The sequence below is a fragment of the Thalassophryne amazonica genome, chromosome 17 (assembly GCF_902500255.1).
Source record: "Thalassophryne amazonica chromosome 17, fThaAma1.1, whole genome shotgun sequence".
Taxonomy (NCBI): Eukaryota; Metazoa; Chordata; class Actinopteri; order Batrachoidiformes; family Batrachoididae; genus Thalassophryne; species Thalassophryne amazonica.
Genome location: NC_047119.1, coordinates 67,153,734 through 67,173,714, shown reverse-complemented (window position 1 = coordinate 67,173,714; position 19,981 = coordinate 67,153,734). Strand labels below are relative to the sequence as shown.

Sequence of the window (19,981 nt, the reverse complement as noted above, 5' to 3'; positions counted from 1 at the left end):
CCACCTGATCAGTTTGTCTAACCTGGATGTGTCCTTCTTGGATGTGCTGCCCCCTCCCCCCAACACACCACAATGTAAAAGAGAACTTTGGCTACTACGGACTGGTAGAACATCCATAGGAGTTTCCTGCAGATGTTAAATGACCGCAGCCTCCTCAGGAAGTACAGTCTGTTCTGACCCTTCCTGTACAGGTGGTTGGTGTGGGTTGTCCAGTTTGCTGTCCTGCCAAAGCCTTAGTAAAAGGCACATGGCAGCCCATCTGGAGTTTGACAAAAGACACCTGAAGGACTCTCAGACCAGGAGAAACAAAATTCTCTGGTCTGATGAGACAAAGATTGAACTCTTTGGCATGAATGCCAGGTGTCATATTTGGAGGAAACCAGGCACCATCCCTAGAGTGAAGCATGGTGGTGGCAGCATCATGCTGTGGAGATGTCTTTCAGCAGCAGAAACTGGGAGACTAGTCAGAATTGAGGGAAAGATGAATGCAGCAATGCACAGAGACATCCTGGATGAAAACCTGCTCCAGAGCGCTCTGGACCTCAGACTGGGGTGACGGTTCATCTTTCAGCAGGACAATGACCCTAAGCGGAGTGACTTCAGGACAACTCTGTGAATGTCCTTGAGTGGCCCAGCCAGAGCCCACACCTGAATCAGATTGAACATCTCTGGAGAGATCTGGAAATGGCTGTGCACCGACATTCCTCATCCAACCTGATGATTGAGAGGTGCTGCAAAGAGAAATTGACAAAACTGCCCAAATATAGGTGCACCAAACTTGTGGCATCATATTCAATAAGACTTGAGACTGTAATTGCTGCCAAAGGTGCATCAACAAAGTGTTGAACAAAGGGTGTGAATACTTATGTACATGTGATTTCGTAGGTTTTTTAATACATTTTCTAAAATTCCCAAAACTTTTTTTCATGTTATCATTATGGGGTGTTGTGAGTAGAATTTTGAGGGAAAAATGAATTTACTCTATTTTGGAATAAGGCTGTACCATAAAATGGTGAAAAAGTGAAGCGCTGTGAATAATTTCTGGAAGCACTGTATCATAGCAGATTTTGATCATTAAAAAAAAAATTTAATTGGGCCTGATGCTGACTACTTTGATCAGATCGGGACATCCCTAATAGATAACATGTAAATGGTTTGCAAATGAAAATTTACACATATACTCAACAAAAATATAAACGCAACACTTTTGGTTTTGCTCCCATTTTGTATGAGATGAACTCAAAGATCTAAAACTTTTTCCACATACACAATATCACCTTTTCCCTCAAATATTGTTCACAAACCAGTCTAAATCTGTGATAGTGAGCACTTCTCCTTTGCTGAGATAATCCATCCCACCTCACAGGTGTGCCATATCAAGATGCATCCCAAACATGCTCAATGGGTGACATGTCTGGTGAGTATGCCGGCCATGCAAGAACTGGGACATTTTCAGCTTCCAAGAATTGTGTACAGATCCTTGCAACATGGGGCCGTGCATTATCCTGCTGCAACATGAGGTGATGTTCTTGGATGTATGGCACAACAATGGGCCTCAGGATCTCGTCACGGTATCTCTGTGCATTCAAAATGCCATCAATAAAATGCACCTGTGTTCTTCGTCCATAACAGACACCTGCCCATACCATAACCCCACCGCCACCATGGGCCACTCGATCCACAACACTGACATCAGAAAACCGCTCACCCACACGATGCCACACACGCTGTCTGCCATCTGCCCTGAACAGTGTGAACCGGGATTCATCCGTGAAGAGAACACCTCTCCAACGTGCCAAACGCCAGCGAATGTGAGCATTTGTCCACTCAAGTCGGTTACGACGACGAACTGGAGTCAGGTCGAGACCCCGATGAGGACGGCGAGCATGCAGATGAGCTTCCCTGAGATGGTTTCTGACAGTTTGTGCAGAAATTCTTTGGTTATGCAAACCGATTGTTTCAGCAGCTGTCCGAGTGGCTGGTCTCAGACGATCTTGGAGGTCAACATGCTGGACTCTTCTCCTTCTTGCACAGTCACTCAGTTTGTGAGAACTGTCTACTCCACACAGAGTTACCATACAGTGCCAAACTGTTTGTATTTCTTCATAACTGATGTAAATAAAGTTCAAGACATATTCAGTGACTTGGAAATGTTCATGTATCCATCCCCTGACTTGTATGAAGAAAATTGGCAATTAAACTGATTAATTACGGGTATTATAGCAAAGGGGCTGATTACTTATGCAACCCATCATCTTGGCTTTTCTATTTTTAATTAATTGATATCGAGTTGTAGAGATTTGCTTTGAGTTTTTAGGAAGAGTCTAAGTGCTGCGCACCCACGCAGAGAGGGGAACAGGTGAAAGTGCGCCCACTCTTAAGAGACGAGCAACTCCTGGCCACCTTGTTGACTCCTAGTGGGATACCTGGCCATGTGGACAAAAGCGTAATCCAGTGCGTAAAGTCTCCAAAATTAATTCTTATGAGGAAAAGATCAGGGTTGGGGGTCTGTCCTCGTGCAGACAGGAGCAGGAGTCAGATTTAGTCACCGTGGGACAGGGTCAGGGCGGCGCTGTTGGAGGTGAGCTCGCTGCACTGGATGATGGAGGAAACTGCGAGCACGGGCGCAGCACAATGCAAGGCAGCGTGTGGTAAGAAAGAAGAGGATGGAAGGGGGGGGAGGATGATGAGAACAGCTGTGACTGGCTGGCGAACTCAGCCACCCGCGACTGCCGCACTTTGCACCTGATTTTCCGGACTTCCCCACAATCCTCAGCCACTGGTTACCATCTGGATGCTGCAGTTCTCTGTGCACACTCCAAACATAGCGCAATGACATCACCTCCAAAATGTTTGAAGGGGGAAAATACAATCTGATCTTATTTATTATTAAGATTAAGGGGGGAAAAACACAAAAGTCTCTTCGGTTTGTGCAAAAAAAGAGCAAGGGAAATAAGTCGAGGTAGAAGAGGCACAGCGATCACCACTTTGTGAAAAATAAAAGTTAAACAGGCGCACTGGGAAATGTATTTACCCCAAATCACAGACAGAATGAGTCCAGATTCCAAAAAAAAACCCCTCTGCTTCTTCTCTGTTTCATTCACAGGAGAGAACAGAGACAGGCGTGCATTTTACGACTGCACTGCATGCAGCCATAGAAGTCTGTCAATCCTTCAGAGTTGTCTGAGTGTCTTGGTGGCTTCCCTCACTGGTCTCATTCTTGCATGGTGATTCAGTTTATTTGGACATGCTTGCTCGAGCCAGATTTACCACACAATACAACACTGCTTGCATTTCTTAATGATTTATGTGAATGAAGTCTAAGATGTAGTCAGTGACTTGGAAATGTTCATGTATCCATCCCCTGACATTTATAAAGACAACGGGTGTAAAAGTGATGATTTATATTAAAAGTAATCTTCATAATTAGGTTGTCCACTTAATTATGGGCTCTGAAAATGGAAGGCGTGTGTATGGCTGTAATTTCTGAATGGCTAAGGTGATTTATTGTTAAACCCTTTTGAAATGAAGCTACAAGTCTTCCCTGCAAGCACCTTTTTTCCTCCCTGTTTTTGTTATTTTCTAATACCCCCGTCACACATAGCCGGAGTCACGCAGAGTGACAGCCATCTGTGGAAGTCAACGCAGTTGGCCATAATCGGCCGGCGGCCCCGAGTGTGATGCACATGTTCAAAACTCTCCAGGTGCTGTCGAGATGGGACACCTATCCGACGGCGGTCCATGTATAATCTGACAACCATCTGACCGCAACTTACATATTCTGACAGCATCAAAACAGCATTTGAAGCGATCTGATCACGGTTGATTGAGCTCTGAGATTGATTGGTCACAGCAAATCCTGCCGACATGCTGTGCCACGTTTGTCCACCTCCACTGGACCCCGGCCAGGGAGGGCGAAGGAAGTGTTACGTAATAACATGTATCTGACACTGTACGTGCGTCACAGGCTCAGTCCAGCGCCCCATAACGCAGCTAAACAGGATGTCGCCACTGTAACGCAGATGTTATGACACGTACACCTCCTAAGTCTATAGCAGGTATGATGTGGAAATGTTTGTCCAGCACATGACGACATCAATAAGCATGTAACTCACCTCCGGTACCCTGCGTTCCACAGCACAGCGCAGACAGCTGGTCCCTTTCACCCGACTGCGCTGTGTGCTGGCAACGTTGATCAGATGACAAATACATAATCCACCTCTGGTATGAATAATCCCATGTGAAGTGCCGTCCCACAACAATAATACAACTGCAGTTGTGTTAAGATGTGTATCAAATGAAATGGCCACAAAAAGAGTTTAAAAAAGAGAAAGTCCACTGGCTGCATCTGAAAGTTATGCACATGTGGGAAGTTGGCGCACTGCCAGCACGGTTCAACAGCAGTCCAGCCGGACAAATAAAATCTAGCAATGCAAGTATATACTGATCAAACACCTAAAGGGATTTTTCACCCGCCTGTACAACATCAGGCGATCACTGACAGCTGTCAGCCTTTTGTGCGCTCTCTAGATGGACAGCTCCTGTGCTCAGATCGCTTGGATTACCTGTTCTACACATGTACACGCGCGCGCTCCGTCATGTGAGACACACACTGATGACAGGTCAGTTTAGCGCTGGGAATGTGAGGACAAGCAGAGATTTGATTGCGTGAGTGAGTGAGTGACGGCTCCAATATTGGTGCCATCTGACAGCAATCTGTATCGTCTGACTGTTGTCTGAAATATGTTTGGGCTGCATCCTGCAGGTGGGCACGAGGCAGTCTGGATGTGTTCGGGCCACGTCTGACCACCCTTCTTTTCCTCCCAACTGCGTCAGATTATGGCAATATTTGCCGTGTCAGAATGGTTCCTCCACATTCTTGCTATGTGTGACGGAGGCTTAAGGCTGGTTGCAGATCATTCAAAGATTTATTCTGTCTCTGCAGAAAATTGTCAAAGCAGGAGACAAAGATTTGGATGGACAGTTAGACTTTGAAGAGTTTGTCCATTATCTCAGGGATCATGAGAAGAAACTCCGCCTTGTTTTCAAGAGTCTGGACAAGAAGAATGATGGTGAGAATTCTTTCAGCAAATACAGGCTAATGTCTTTTCTGCTGTAATGAGATGGAGACAGCACCACAAAGAATTAAGATGATGGAAACTGTTTTGCATTTTAAATCAAAATCAGACAAGGCTTTATTTGATGTAAATGTGTTGTTTGATGCAGGTCAGATTGACTCGCAGGAAATCATGCAGTCGCTTCGAGATCTGGGCGTGAACATCTCAGAAGACCAGGCCGAGAAGATTCTTAAAAGGTGGGATTACGGTGCTGTTCGCAGCATCCAGTGTGCTAAATGTTTTCACAAACGTGTTTAGTCCTTATCTGGGAATGTGTGTATCTCTTCATTGTTGTGTGTCCATTCATTCGTTGTATTTATTAAGCAGAACCTTCTGCAGCTGTTTGTTGGTGTAATAAAACATATAAAAGGCCTCTGTTGGTCGGTGCCAGAAAAGCACAGTGGAAGTCTGAGCCAAATTCCACAACTGCAGCCAGAAGGAACAAGTCTTGAGAATGGCAGCAAATAATGTTTTACTTTTTTTTTTTTTTTTTTTTTTTAGTAACAGCTCTCTAATTTGGAGTTTTTGTGCATTGTTGGGGTTTACTTTTTACTATTGCCATTATTATTTGGGCTTCTTTTGTGTAGCACTTTGATTCTTCTGAAAGCTCATTATAAATAGTTATAATTAGTATTGTTAGTAATGGATATACAACCCCAATTCCAATGACGCTGGGATGTTGTGTGAAATGTAAATTAAAAACAGAATACAATGATTTGCAAATCCTCTTCAGCCTATATTCAGTTGAATACCCCACAAAGACAAGTTATATAATGCTTTGCATGGTAGAGTTTTAACTTGCACTTATAGATGTAGTGACAAACTGTGTTAACTGACAATGGTTTTCTGAAGTGTTCCTGAGCCCACGCGGTAAGATTCTTTACACAGTGATGTCAGTTTTTAATGCAGTGCCACCTGAGCGATCGAAGGTCATGGGCATTCAGTGTTGCTTTTCTGCCTTGCCGCTTACGTGTAGAAAGTTCTCCAGATTCTCTGAATCTTCTGATTATATTATGGACTGTAGATGATGGAATCCCTAAATTCCTTGCAATTGAATGTTGAGAAACATTGTTCTTAAACTGTTGGACTATTTTTTCACAGTTGTTCACAAAGTGGTGATCCCCACCCCATCTTTGCTTGTGAACAGCTGAGCCTTTTGGGGATGATCCTTTTATACCCAATCATGACACTCACCTGTTTCCAATTAACCTGTTCACCTGTAGAATGTTCCAAACAGGTGTTCTTTGAGCATTCATCAACTTTACCAGTCTTTTGTTGCCCCTGCCCCAGCTTTTTTGAAATGTGTTGCAGGCATCCATTTCAAAATGAGCAAATATTTGCACAAAACAAAAGTCTTATCAGTTTGAACATTAAATATCTTGTCTTTGTGGTGTATTCAGTTGAATATAGACTGAAAAGGATTTGCAAATCATTGTATTCTGTTTTTATTTACATTTCACACAACATCCCAACTTCATTGGAATTGGGGTTGTACCAGCAGTTGTTGGCATTTATAACAACATAGCAGTGAAAGGTAATCCCAAAATGATGCAATATGTGCCCAAGGGGTGCTATATAAAGGGAGAAAAGTAGGGGGCCTAAGACGGACCCCTGTTGAACCCAAAATTTCATGTCACCAAGGTTAGAGGTCGTGTCATTGCACAAAACACAGTGAGAGCGACTGGTCAGGTATGACATCAACCATGCAAGGGCTCTCCCAATAATCCCAAAATGATTCTCCAGCCTATCGAGTAAAATATGATGATTCACAGTATCAAATGCAGCACTAAGATCTAACAGCACCAGAACCGTAGTGGTGTCCGAATCTATTGCAAGCAGAAGATCATTCCAGGGCTTGACATAAACCAATTTGCCCCACTGGCCCACAGGGCCAGTAGAATTTAGAAGTTAGTGGCCCACAGTGTAGGAGCACTGGCCCATGGTTTTGCGCACGAGAGTTCATGATATTCCACCTTGAAATCCTGCAAATAAAACTGCCTATATAATATAAACCAATCCAGAAAATCATAAAATAGTCTATGGACCATGAAGTTAAAAAAGTAGAATTTATCAGAGGGCATTCTCCATTGTAAAAAAATAAAGTGACTCCCATAAAATTTAGAGGGCATTTTTAGCAACCCTCAGAGTTGGCTAACTCACAGTTAGAAATATAAAATACAGATGTAGGTCCATATCAAAAATAAAAAGTATGCTTTGTCTAGATTGGAGTTATAGATCTAAAAATTGGAAAAAAAAAATGCTTGGCTCCTTTGCTAATGTTGTCACCATGGGGTTTCCACAAATGCAAGCTGGTTAGACTTTTAAACTAGCTTCAAAACAGCTGGGGTCTACCAGGACCAAGCATATACTTTACTTTGCTTGTCAGCATACGACGGATAGGCCCTGCCGATTTGGCAGAAAACCTCATTCTTCTCTTGATCATGACCAAGCCACGGCCATCTCTGTGGCCAGGTCGGGACAAAACCTCTCTTCCTCGTGTTTCTTTCATATAGCCTGTCTCTCTCCCTTAACTCATCATCACTAAGCTTCCTCTTCTGGCCAGTTCCTTTAGCAAAACTCTTTCCTGGTTGTTGTCCGGGTTTGGGTGGTTGTAGTTTAAACATATTTGAATTTCAAAGCGTTCTGTTAGATTTGCATCTTGTTCATCTTCGTTTCTTGCAGCTTCCCGTGCATTTAAAGATGCTAACGAACATTGCCAAAGATCAGTGACGGAAATGGCCAAACGAACGCTCCACGCATCGACAACATACAATTCAATATGCGCGAGATTCTGCGGGAGCATGGAGCGTGGTTCGGGATGGGTATTGATATGATTTTATCTATATCGATACCATTATTAATTCCGTTTATCGATCCGATTCCTTATCGATTCCCTTATCTATACCGCTTGTGAATTTTCTGTGTACTAAAAGTAGGCTTTAAAGGTCTTCTATGTCAACAACATTTTATTGAGTCTTAAATAAATAAATATGAAATTGGTCATTGGGTCTATTTGAAGAGTTTCAGTCAGGTTTTAGAATTCATCATAGTACAGAAACAGCATTAGTGAAGGTTACAAATGATCTTCTTATGGCCTCGGACAGTGGACTCATCTCTGTGCTTGTTCTGTTGGACCTCAGTGCTGCTTTTGATACTGTTGACCATAAAATTTTATTGCAGAGATTAGAGCATGCCATAGGTATTAAAGGCACTGCGCTGCGGTGGTTTGAATCATATTTGTCTAATAGATTACAATTTGTTCATGTAAATGGGGAATCTTCTTCACAGACTAAAGTTAATTAGGGAGTTCCACAAGGTTCTGTGCTAGGACCAATTTTATTCACTTTATACATGCTTCCCTTGGGCAGTGTTGTTAGACGGTATTGCTTGGATTTTCATTGTTGCGCAGATGATGCCCAGCTTTGTCTATCCATGAGGCCAGAGGACACACACCAATTAGCTGAACTGCAGGATTGTCTTACAGACATAAAGACATGGATGACCTCTAATTTCCTGCTTTTGAACTCAGATAGAACTGAGGTTGTTGTACTTGGCCCCACAAATCTTGGAAACATGGTGTCTAACCAGATCCTTACTGTGGATGGCATTGCCCTGACCTCTAGTAATACTGTGAGAAATCTTGGAGTCATTTTTGATCAGGATATGTCATTCAAAGCGCATATTAGACAAATATGTAGGACTGCTTTTTTGCATTTGCGCAATATCTCTAAAATCAGAAAGGTCTTGTCTCAGAGTGATGCTGAAAAACTAATTCATGCATTTGTTTCCTCTAGGCTGGACTATTGTGATTCATTATTATCAGGTTGTCCTAAAAGTTCCCTAAAAAGCCTTCAGTTAATTCAAAGTGCTGCAGCTGGAGTGCTGACGGGGACTGGAAGGAGAGAGCATATCTCACCCATATTGGCCTCTCTTCATTGGCTTCCTGTTAATTCTAGAATAGAATTTAAAATTCTTCTTCTTACTTATAGGGTTTTGAATAATCGGGTCCCATCTTATCTTGGGGACCTCGTAGTACCATATCACCCCAATAGAGCGCTTCGCTCTCAGACTGCAGGCTTACTTGTAGTTCCTAGGGTTTGTAGGAGTAGAGTGGGAGGCAGAGCCTTCAGCTTTCGGGCTCCTCTCCTGTGGAACCAGCTCCCAGTTCAGATCAGGGAGACAGACACCCTCTCTACTTTTGAGATTGGGCTTGGGACTTTCCTTTTTGCTGGGGCTTGTAGTTGGGGCTGGATCGGGTGACCCTGAGCCATCCCTTGGTTGTGCTGCTGTGGACGTAGACTGCTGGGGGGTTCCCATGATGCACTGTTTCTTTCTCTTTTTGCTCTGTATGTGCCACTCTGCATTTAATCATTAGTGATCGATCTCTGCTCCCCTCCACAGCATGTCTTTTTCCTGGTTCTCTCCCTCGGCCCCGGCCGGTCCCGGCGGAGGACTGCCCCTCCCTGGGCCTGGTTCTGCTGGAGGTTTCTTCCTGTTGAAGGGGAGTTTTTCCTTCCCACTGTGGCCAAGTGCTTGCTCACAGGGGGTCGTTTTGACCGTTGGGGTTTTACATAATTGTTGTATGGCCTTGCCTTACAATATAAAGCGTCTTGGGGCAACTGTTTGTTGTGATTTGGCGCTATATAAAAAAAATTGATTGATTGATTGATTGATTAAACTCTGGACCTAAATAAACTCTACATGGTGGATCCTTGATCTCTGAATATAAATAGAAATAAACAAAATCTGTAGTTTTTGTCAAAAGCATTTCCTTTCAGACATTATTGCCATGAATGTCTTTCCATACCTCTGAGCTGAACTCTTGCAGCTGGCTGTGCTTCACGTCAGCATCAGTTTAATTCATAAAGAATGCAGGACGTCTCATTTTGGGAAGAAAAAAACGTTTTAGTCGATTGTAGTTTATTTTCTGTATTACAGCGTTTGGAAAGAGGTGTCATTTTATATAAAGCAGCAATTCGTTTTGAAGTTATTAATTCCGGCCGGACTTTGTCTTGGCAGAGAGCCGCACAGCGTTTGGAGCTGTGCCAATGGAACGGAGGACGATTCTCGTTTCTTGACTGCCACAAGACAAGATCTCACTTAGCGACTTTAATCTGCACAAAAGTGACTCAGTCACGATTGACATATTTTAATGGCTTTGAGAGGAGTTAAGAAGTGGACTTGCCGCTTCTGAAGGGTTGTTATTACTGTTATTGTATGTACTGCAGTGTCTCAAAAAGATTATTCTTAGTAAGGTGGTCCACACGCTGCCGTGAAACCACTTTTTCCAGAATTTTAGAGCAAAATGATAGATTTGATATCGGCCTATAGTTTTTCAATACACTAGGGTCAAGATTAGGTTTCTTAAGAACAGATCTAGAGGTTAATGACAGATTAATAATTTCCAGCACAGTCAGGCCAAGAGCGGGCCACAGGTCCTTAAACAGTTTTGTTGGTATAGGATCAAATAAACAGGTTGTGCTTTTTGTTGACATTATGAGTTTCGTCAGCATGTCTAGTGAGATACTGTCAAATTCTCTAAATCTAAGTAATACCTCAGTAATGGCACCCACCTCAATAGCAGGCTGTAGTGCTTGGCCCCACAAATCTTAGAAACATGGTGTCTAACCAGATCCTTACTCTGGATGGCATTACCCTGACCTCTAGTAGTACTGTGAGAAATCTTGGAGTCTTTTTTGATCAGGATATGTCATTCAATGCGCATATTAAACAAATATGTAGGACTGCTTTTTTGCATTTGCGCAATATCTCTAAAATTAGAAAGGTCTCGTCTCAGAGTGATGCTGAAAAACTAATTCATGCATTTATTTCCTCTAGGCTGGACTATTGTAATTCATTATTATCAGGTTGTCCTAAAGTTTCCCTGAAAAGCCTTCAGTTAATTCAAAATGCTGCAGCTAGAGTACTAACGGGGACTAGAAGGAGAGAACATATCTCACCCATATTGGCCTCTCTTCATTGGCTTCCTGTTAATTCTAGAATAGAATTTAAAATTCTTCTTCTTACTTATAAGGTTTTGAATAATCAGGTCCCATCTTATCTTAGGGACCTCATAGTACCATATCACCCCAATAGAGCGCTTCGCTCTCAGACTGCAGGCTTACTTGTAGTTCCTAGGGTTTGTAAGAGTAGAATGGGAGGCAGAGCCTTCAGCTTTCAGGCTCCTCTCCTCTGGAACCAGCTCCCAATTCAGATCAGGGAGACAGACACCCTCTCTACTTTTAAGATTAGGCTTAAAACTTTCCTTTTTGCTAAAGCTTATAGTTAGGGCTGGATCAGGTGACCCTGAACCATCCCTTAGTTATGCTGCTATAGACTTAGACAGCTGGGGGGTTCCCATGATGCACTGAGTGTTTCTTTTTCTTTTTCCTCTGTATGCACCACTCTGCATTTAATCATTAGTGATTGATCTCTGCTGTCTTCCACAGCATGTCTTTTTCATGATTCTCTCCCCTCAGCCCCAACTAGTCCCAGCAGAAGACTGCCCCTCCCTGAGCCTGGTTCTGCTGGAGGTTTCTTCCTGTTAAAAGGGTGTTTTTCCGGGACTTCCGGTGGTGCGCAACGCGGTATGGCCGCATAAAAGTGATCTCTGGCATTGGCCTCATATTCCCCCCGATTCGAGAGCAGTATTTTAGGTCAAACTACTAAATTCTACGATAGGAATGAGTGGGGACAAAAATAAGAAGGGAAGATACGGTCGACGGAACATTCCTGATGGTAAAATGGAGAACGAAGTCACGGCCGGCGCGGAAGGCTCACTAGCAGCGGGACAAGATGGCGAACGAGGCGAGGGCCTGGATGTAATCCGCGGCGCTGTGGGTGATGTTTTTACGACTGAAATGGCCATTCTCCGAGCCGAATTGAAAAACGACTTCAAGGAATTCCACACAGAATTTCGGGAGGACATAAAGAAACAGATGGCCGATTTTACAAAAGAAATAAATCAAAAACTACGAGACACTACAGACCAGGTGGACCAGGTGACTGAGCGAGTAAAGCAGGTAGAGGACACCATTGCGGATTCGGAACTCTGGGACATCGGAGTCAAAAACACTCTCATGCAACTACTAGAAAATCAGCGGATCTTGCAGGACAAGGTGGATGGTTTGGAGGGGCGTGCGAGGTGGAAAAACATCAGGATGTACGGCGTCCCTGAAGACTTAGAGGGAACGTCCATTGCTACCTTTGTTGAAAATCTCATTAAAAGTGAGTTGGGCGCTGATATCGGCTCGGACCGAGCCCTCTGCAGTGAACGTGCTTATCGTGCATCAGGACTGAAACCATCTGCAAGCGCACCCCCACGTTCAATAATAGTCCGCTTCCTTCGGTTCTCCGACAAAGAAAAGATTTTACACGCAGCTTGGAAAAAAGGGGTAAAGGTTCAAAACAAGCAGGTCTTTTTTGACCATGATTACGCGCCAGAAGTGCAGAAAAAGAGACGTGAGTATATCCCTGTCAAGAAAGCCCTGAAAGGGAATGGAATTCGCTTCCAGACACCGTTAAGTAAGATGCGAGTGCATTATTCATCAGGCAGTGTGCTTTATAATGACGCGATTCAGGCTGCGGAGGATCTACGAAAGCGGGGAATAACGGTGGACGAGATCAGCACGGGAGCCCGGTCCAATAAGATTACAGGAGAGACCCTCGCGGAGTTGCTGCCGTGGGAGATACAGGAAGAACCCAGCAAGGTCGACTTTCAACGACACGTTAGGGAGAAACTCAGGGGATTCCGGATGGAACGGGGAAACGCCCAAATAAGCAAATGATGACGTCACCTGTTTCCACACTTTAATTTTGACTGGGCCAGTTGTCCTATCTTGGATATGGAGTGGTATCTTCCTTCTCATTTTAAAGTATAGGAGGGGCTGATGCCTAAGGACATAATTATAGCACACCAAATTTACCTTATCAGGCTAAGGGTGTTTTTTTTGTTTGCTTTTTACTTTCATTTTTGGCCTACACTGATCAATCAATCAATTTTTTTATATAGCGCCAAATCACAACAAACAGTTGCCCCAAGGCGCTTTATATTGTAAGGCAAGGCCATACAATAATTATGTAAAACCCCAACGGTCAAAACGACCCCCTGTGAGCAAGCACTTGGCTACAGTGGGAAGGAAAAACTCCCTTTTAACAGGAAGAAACCTCCAGCAGAACCAGGCTCAGGGAGGGGCAGTCTTCTGCTGGGACTGGTTGGGGCTGAGGGAGAGAACCAGGAAAAAGACATGCTGTGGAGGGGAGCAGAGATCGATCACTAATGATTAAATGCAGAGTGGTGCATACAGAGCAAAAAGAGAAAGAAACAGTGCATCATGGGAACCCCCCAGCAGTCTACGTCTATAGCAGCATAACTAAGGGATGGTTCAGGGTCACCTGATCCAGCCCTAACTATAAGCTTTAGCCAAAAGGAAAGTTTTAAGCCTAATCTTAAAAGTAGAGAGGGTGTCTGTCTCCCTGATCTGAATTGGGAGCTGGTTCCACAGGAGAGGAGCCTGAAAGCTGAAGGCTCTGCCTCCCATTCTACTCTTACAAACCCTAGGAACTACAAGTAAGCCTGCAGTCTGAGAGCGAAGCGCTCTATTGGGGTGATATGGTACTACGAGGTCCCTAAGATAAGATGGGACCTGATTATTCAAAACCTTATAAGTAAGAAGAAGAATTTTAAATTCTATTCTAGAATTAACAGGAAGCCAATGAAGAGAGGCCAATATGGGTGAGATATGCTCTCTCCTTCTAGTCCCCGTCAGTACTCTAGCTGCAGCATTTTGAATTAACTGAAGGCTTTTTAGGGAACTTTTAGGACAACCTGATAATAATGAATTACAATAGTCCAGCCTAGAGGAAATAAATGCATGAATTAGTTTTTCAGCATCACTCTGAGACAAGACCTTTCTGATTTTAGAGATATTGCGTAAATGCAAAAAAGCAGTCCTACATATTTGTTTAATATGTGCTTTGAATGACATATCCTGATCAAAAATGTGGCCAATCCCCTTATTACCAAAGGACAATGCTTTATCCTTGTTCGTGGAAGTTCTTGTGATGGTTGTGTGTTTTTATTTGGTTTTAAGTTCAGGTTATGATGCTGTGAGGTCTGGGATGATTTATAAGTTCGAATTTCATCGATTAACATAATGTCCTTTAAATATTATAATATACTGTCACTAAATGTTAATGTGCTGAACAGTCCTATAAAGAGGAGTAAGTTAATTGCTAAAATGAAAAAGGAAAAGGTGGATATAGCGTATTGGCAGGAAACACATCTCTCAAAGATAGAGCATGAGAAACTAAAGAAAATGGGTTTTACACATATTATTCGTCTCACAAAAGTGGTAAAAAGAGGGGAGTAGCTATTCTTATTTCAAATAAAATAAAGTTTGAATTCGTGGCTGACATAAGTGATGTGGAGGGCAGATTTGTTTTGGTGAAAGGTAAAATAGACCAAAAAGAAGTAACATTATTAAACATTTATGCGCCCGCAGGGAGTAAAATAGAATTTTTCAAAAAGGTGTTTAATTTAATTTCCACAGAAACTCAGGGACCCCTTATTTGTGCAGGAGATTTCAATTTATTGTTAAACCCTCAAATGGGCTCAAATAACATTGGCCGAAGAAACACAACTGTTGAGAAGCATGTAAAAAGAATTTTACGGGACTTGGGGCTGATTGATGTGTGGCGATTATTTCACAAGTCAGCACCAGGATTTACTTTTTATTCCGCTCGACATGGGGTGTATTCAAGGATAGATTATTGTTTCATGTATAATAGGGACATAAACAGGATAAGGGATTGTAGAATAGGTCAAAGAGATATCTCTGACCACTCAGGAGTTTACGTAACATTACGTTTAGATGGGAGACAGAGAAACACTCTATGGAGATTAAATACTAGTATGCTGGACGATCCCAGGTTTATAGAAGATATGATAACAGAACTTGAGCAGTACTTAGAGGACAATAATAATGGGGAAACAAATCCAAGTATTGTGTGGGACGCGGCTAAAGCTGTCCTCAGAGGAAAGATAATAGCCAAGGCAGCCATGATGAAGAAGAAAAAGGCACAAGACTTGTTACAGCTACAAAATAGACTAAAAATCTTAGAGCACTTACATCTGACTAATAAGGATACTACAGTGACACACCAAATCAGACAAATAAAACAGGAAATAGATAGGATTTTAGGTGAAGAGGTAGAGAAAAATATTCGATTTATGAAACAAAGATATTATGAAATAGGACCCAAAGCAACTAAGCTCTTAGCATGGCGGATCCGAAAACAGCAAGCTGAAAATACTATTTACAAAATTAGAGACCCGACAAATAATAAATTAATAACTGGTCTAGAAAATAATAATGTTAGCTTTCATAATGTTTTTGAAAGCTATTATAGATCTTTATATAGTCGATCTAAGTATGTTGATGAAAGTATAATTGTAGATTTTTTAAACTCATTAGACCTCCCATCAATTGGTTCAGATGCAAATAATAAATTAACTTCACTAATAACCCATGAGGAAATAGATAAGGCTATATCAGCTCTTAATTCAAACAAATCACCAGGCACTGATGGGTTCCCTCCTGAATGGTATAAAACTTTGAAGGGAAACCTTATACCTCTATTACAAACTAGTTTTAATTATGTCCTCAAGGGTGGAATGGTACCTCCCTCTTGGAAGGAGGCCTTTATATCTGTAATACCAAAAGAGGGAAAGGACAAAACCGACTGTAAATCTTACAGGCCAATAAGTGTATTGAACTCGGATTACAAATTATATACAACTATACTAGTACGGAGAATGGACACTATAATGCCCTCTTTGATTGATGAGGACCAAACGGGTTTTTTGAAAAATAGGCAAACCCATGACAATATTAGGAGAGCATTGCATATTATTGAACAGATCAATAAGAGGAAACTCAGTGCAGTTATTCTTAGTTTAGATGCAGAAAAAGCATATGATTCGGTATATTGGGATTTTCTTTACTTAGTAATGAAGAGATTTGGTTTCTGCCAGGAATTCATAAATTGTATCCAAGCCCTTTATTCGTCACCTACTGCCAGAATTAAAATCAATGGTAGTCTTTCCAACTCTATAGTACTGGAGCGGGGCTGTAGACAAGGGTGTCCGGCCAGCCCAAACCTTTTTAACTTGTTCATTGAACCTATAGCCCAGGCAATTCGTCAGGAGTCAGCAGTGAAGGGTATCCTAATTGGTGAGGAGGAGTATAAAGTGAGTTTATACGCAGATGATGTCCTTATTACAATCACAGATCCTGCCTTGGGCCTACCGGTGTTGATGAAGATGCTAGAGACATATGGATTATACTCAGGATACACACTCAATGTAAATAAGACACAAGTTATGTCATTTAATTTTTCCCAGAGCAGACTCCCCTTGTTTAAATACAATTTTAATTGGAATTCGACTAGCATAAAATATTTGGGAGTAAATTTACCAAAAGACTTGTCCCGAATATTTGAAATAAATTATAAACACACAAATAAAGAGATATACAATGAACTCAGTGCCTGGAGCCTGCTCCCTCTTGATTTCGGCAACAGAATACAGATTATTAAGATTAATATTCTCCCAAAACTATTGTACTTGTTTCTTGCTTTACCTATTTCCATACCGGAGAAACAATTCCGAGACTGGAATAAACACATCTCAAGATTTATTTGGTTCAATAAAAGACCAAGGGTTAGGTTTTGCACATTACAGTTGCCGAGGGAGAGAGGGGGGTTGGCTCTGCCCTCTATGAGGGATTATTATATATCTGCACAGGTGAAATATTTAGTTTGTTGGTGTAACCCATCCTATAGTGCAAGATGGAAAACAATTGAGAGGTCTCTGTCAAAAATACCAATTCAGTCCAGATTGGGGTTTGTAACTCATGAAAAGGAATTCTTCTCAACAACTAGCCAGTGGATCACCTTGGCACTAAAGGTGTGGGAGGAGCTGGTTAAGAAACTACAGCTTCAGGAAGAGATAAAAGTACTAAGATGGCCAGCATATGACCCAGAGTTTTTACCCGCTGCTCAGGATAGTAGATTCAAACAGTGGGTGTGGCGGGGATTGACTGCCACATGCACGTTTATTAAAAAGTCTGGACCAATTCCCTTTGACACTTTGTGCGAGATAGGTGGCCTAAATAGACAAGATTATTTTAGATATTTGCAACTCCGTGATTATATTGTTAAAAAAAACAAGCAATTACACTGTCAGGGACTTCTCAATTGTTAATGTTTTTACTCATGCTTATAACCTTGGAAGTAACAAAGCTCTAATAAGTAGGATATACCAGGGCCTAATTAAATTTAATGGGAACTCCACAGATTATATAAAACAAAAATGGGAGAAGGAAATCAATACTGATATATCAGAGGACATGTGGACAAAGATCTGGGAAACACAATTCACAACAACAAACTCGAACACCTGGCGGGACTTCTGTTGGAAAAACATCATCCGCTTTTTTATAACACCCAGACAAAAGGCTAAATTCTGTACTACCTCTGCTGTATGCTGGAGAGGCTGTGGGGAGGTCACGGCAGATCACGGACATATATTCTGGTCTTGCCCATTCATACAACCTTTTTGGACAGAAGTAACAAAAATATGCTCCAAAACTCTGGGCTTTAATGTGGACAGCTCATTTGTATCCATGTACTTGGGATGTTTCCCTGATGAGTGGACCACAGACGACATCTATCTCTTGAAAATCCTCTTGGCATCAGCCAAGAAAGCTATTACAAAATGTTGGTTGGCTAAAGACCCGCCCACTATAAGCCTTTTTATTTCCATAGTAGAGAGCATTAAGATGATGGAAGCTATGACTTATACCCTGCGGCTACAAGGCGACTTGGGAAAGAGACGTTGGAGAAAATGGCTGGACTTTAAAAAGAGTTGTGACAGGAAAATGAATGTATAAAATCTGTAATCTCTGTATGGTTTGACATACTGATCTCCTCTGACCTCACAATGTTGCATTTGTTATTTGTTCAAAAATATTTACAAATAAAAAGTATAAAAAAAAAAAGGGTGTTTTTCCTTCCCACTGTCGCCAAGTGCTTGCTCACAGGGGGTCGTTTTGACCGTTGGGGTTTTTCCGTAATTATTGTATGGCTTTGCCTTACAATATAAAGTGCCTTGGGGCAACTGTTTGTTGTGATTTGGCGCTATATAAATAAAATTGATTTGATTTGATTTAGTGGCTGGGTTAAGGCATGCCGGGATATGTTTAACCTAGTGTCATCTATTTTCTTCTCAAAGTAATCCAGGAAATCTTGTGCTGTAAAAGGAGAGTGAACTACAGGTGGTTGTCCATGAATAAGTGTTGCCAGCGAGCAAGTGTTGCCAACTCAAAAACTTTGAGTTATGCTTGTTTTTGTTGATCAAGTCAGAGTAATAGCTCCGCTTTGTAGCCAGTAGTGCATGCTTATAGTCTAAGATAGCATCCCGCCACGCGAGGTGGAATACTTCTAATGTTGAACTACACCATTTCCGTTCTAGACCCCTAGCCTTATGCTTGAGGTTACGCAAATAATCATTGAACCAAGGTGACTGTGTTTTTTTGGGGGGGGGTGCGTAGGTGGCACAGTCATGTCGAGTGTTGTTTTGAGCACTGAGTTTAAACTTTCCACAAGACTGTGTACTGATTGGGCTTTTGCCAAACATGAAGCTAAGATATCAGGCAGTCTAGCTTTGAGTTCAGTCGTAGTTGAGGAGTTGATGCATCACCGCAATGATAAACTAGAAGCACTCAGAGAGTGCAAACCTCCGCCAAGGCCATGGGGTCACTGATGCCATAACATCTACACGCCGTGGTATCATTGAACCTAAAAAAGTCTAACAATGATGCTTGCTTAGTAGTAAAAAAAGTTTCATCTGCTGTGACTGGATAGCATGTATTCTTAGCGCTTGGCATCACAGTTTATTGCAACTTGCACCTTTCCCAGATGCTACTGTCATCTGAGCACTGATATTGATACTGCGTGTACTTATAGTCAAAAACAAATAAGAGACAAAATTCAATTTATTATTCAATTAAACTGCAAATATATGAATTTTTTTTATGAAACACTTTTCTAAACAAGGCCATAGGGTCACTGACCCTAAAGAGATTTCCTCCTTGGCACAGTGATCTATTCAACAATTCAGTGTTACAACCACAACTATGATACATACACTTTTCTTTCCTTTATATTTGACATCCTTGACCATGAAAACATACCACTAGAACTTGGAATCACTTTTATGTCTTTATTAGTTCAAAAGTTATTGTATAAAAATGATTTTTCAGTAATGGCGGTTTTCTTCTGGATCTAGCTCCATAACATTTGAAGCTACATCAAATCTGATGACACCTTACTGAATCAGTACAGATTGAGCTACAATTTGGTGTTAGTTGTGCCTCTCTAGCTTCATTTGTCACCTCACACTGACACATTTTCTATTTTTCCTATATTTTTGCATATTTTGGATCACCAGATCCGGAATCCGGATCCGATCATCACCAAACTTTGTTGTTTGATAGAACATTTGACTATGTTACACCCTAATTTTTTTCAAGCCTTTCTGCCTTGTTTTTGTGGAGTTAGAAACTAGAATGTCAAAATTCCCCCTATCCCGCAATGGTGATGAATCCTTTAAAAAATTCCTGGATCCGGATCGTGATCCGGATCACCGCTAAAATGTAATCACTTGTTCCTCTTGTCATTTCCAACCACTCCACAAAATTTCATCAAAATCCGTTCAAAACTTTTTGAGTTATCCTGCTGACAGACAAACAAACAAACAAACAAATGCGACCGAAAACATAACCTCCTTGGCGGAGGTAATA

At 41.8% G+C, this 19,981-nt stretch overlaps 1 protein-coding gene across 2 annotated transcripts in view; it reads left to right on the top strand.

Annotated features, from left to right (window-relative positions):
• The window catches only part of slc25a25b (solute carrier family 25 member 25b), an 85,089-nt gene that overhangs the window by 39,036 nt on the left and 26,072 nt on the right, over positions 1-19,981 (top strand). For both annotated transcript variants that reach the window (XM_034191622.1, XM_034191623.1), the window contains exons 2-3: positions 4,946-5,072; positions 5,227-5,314. In XM_034191622.1, the coding sequence (XP_034047513.1) occupies positions 4,946-5,072; positions 5,227-5,314 (215 nt within the window). The remainder of the gene's footprint in view (positions 1-4,945; positions 5,073-5,226; positions 5,315-19,981) is intronic.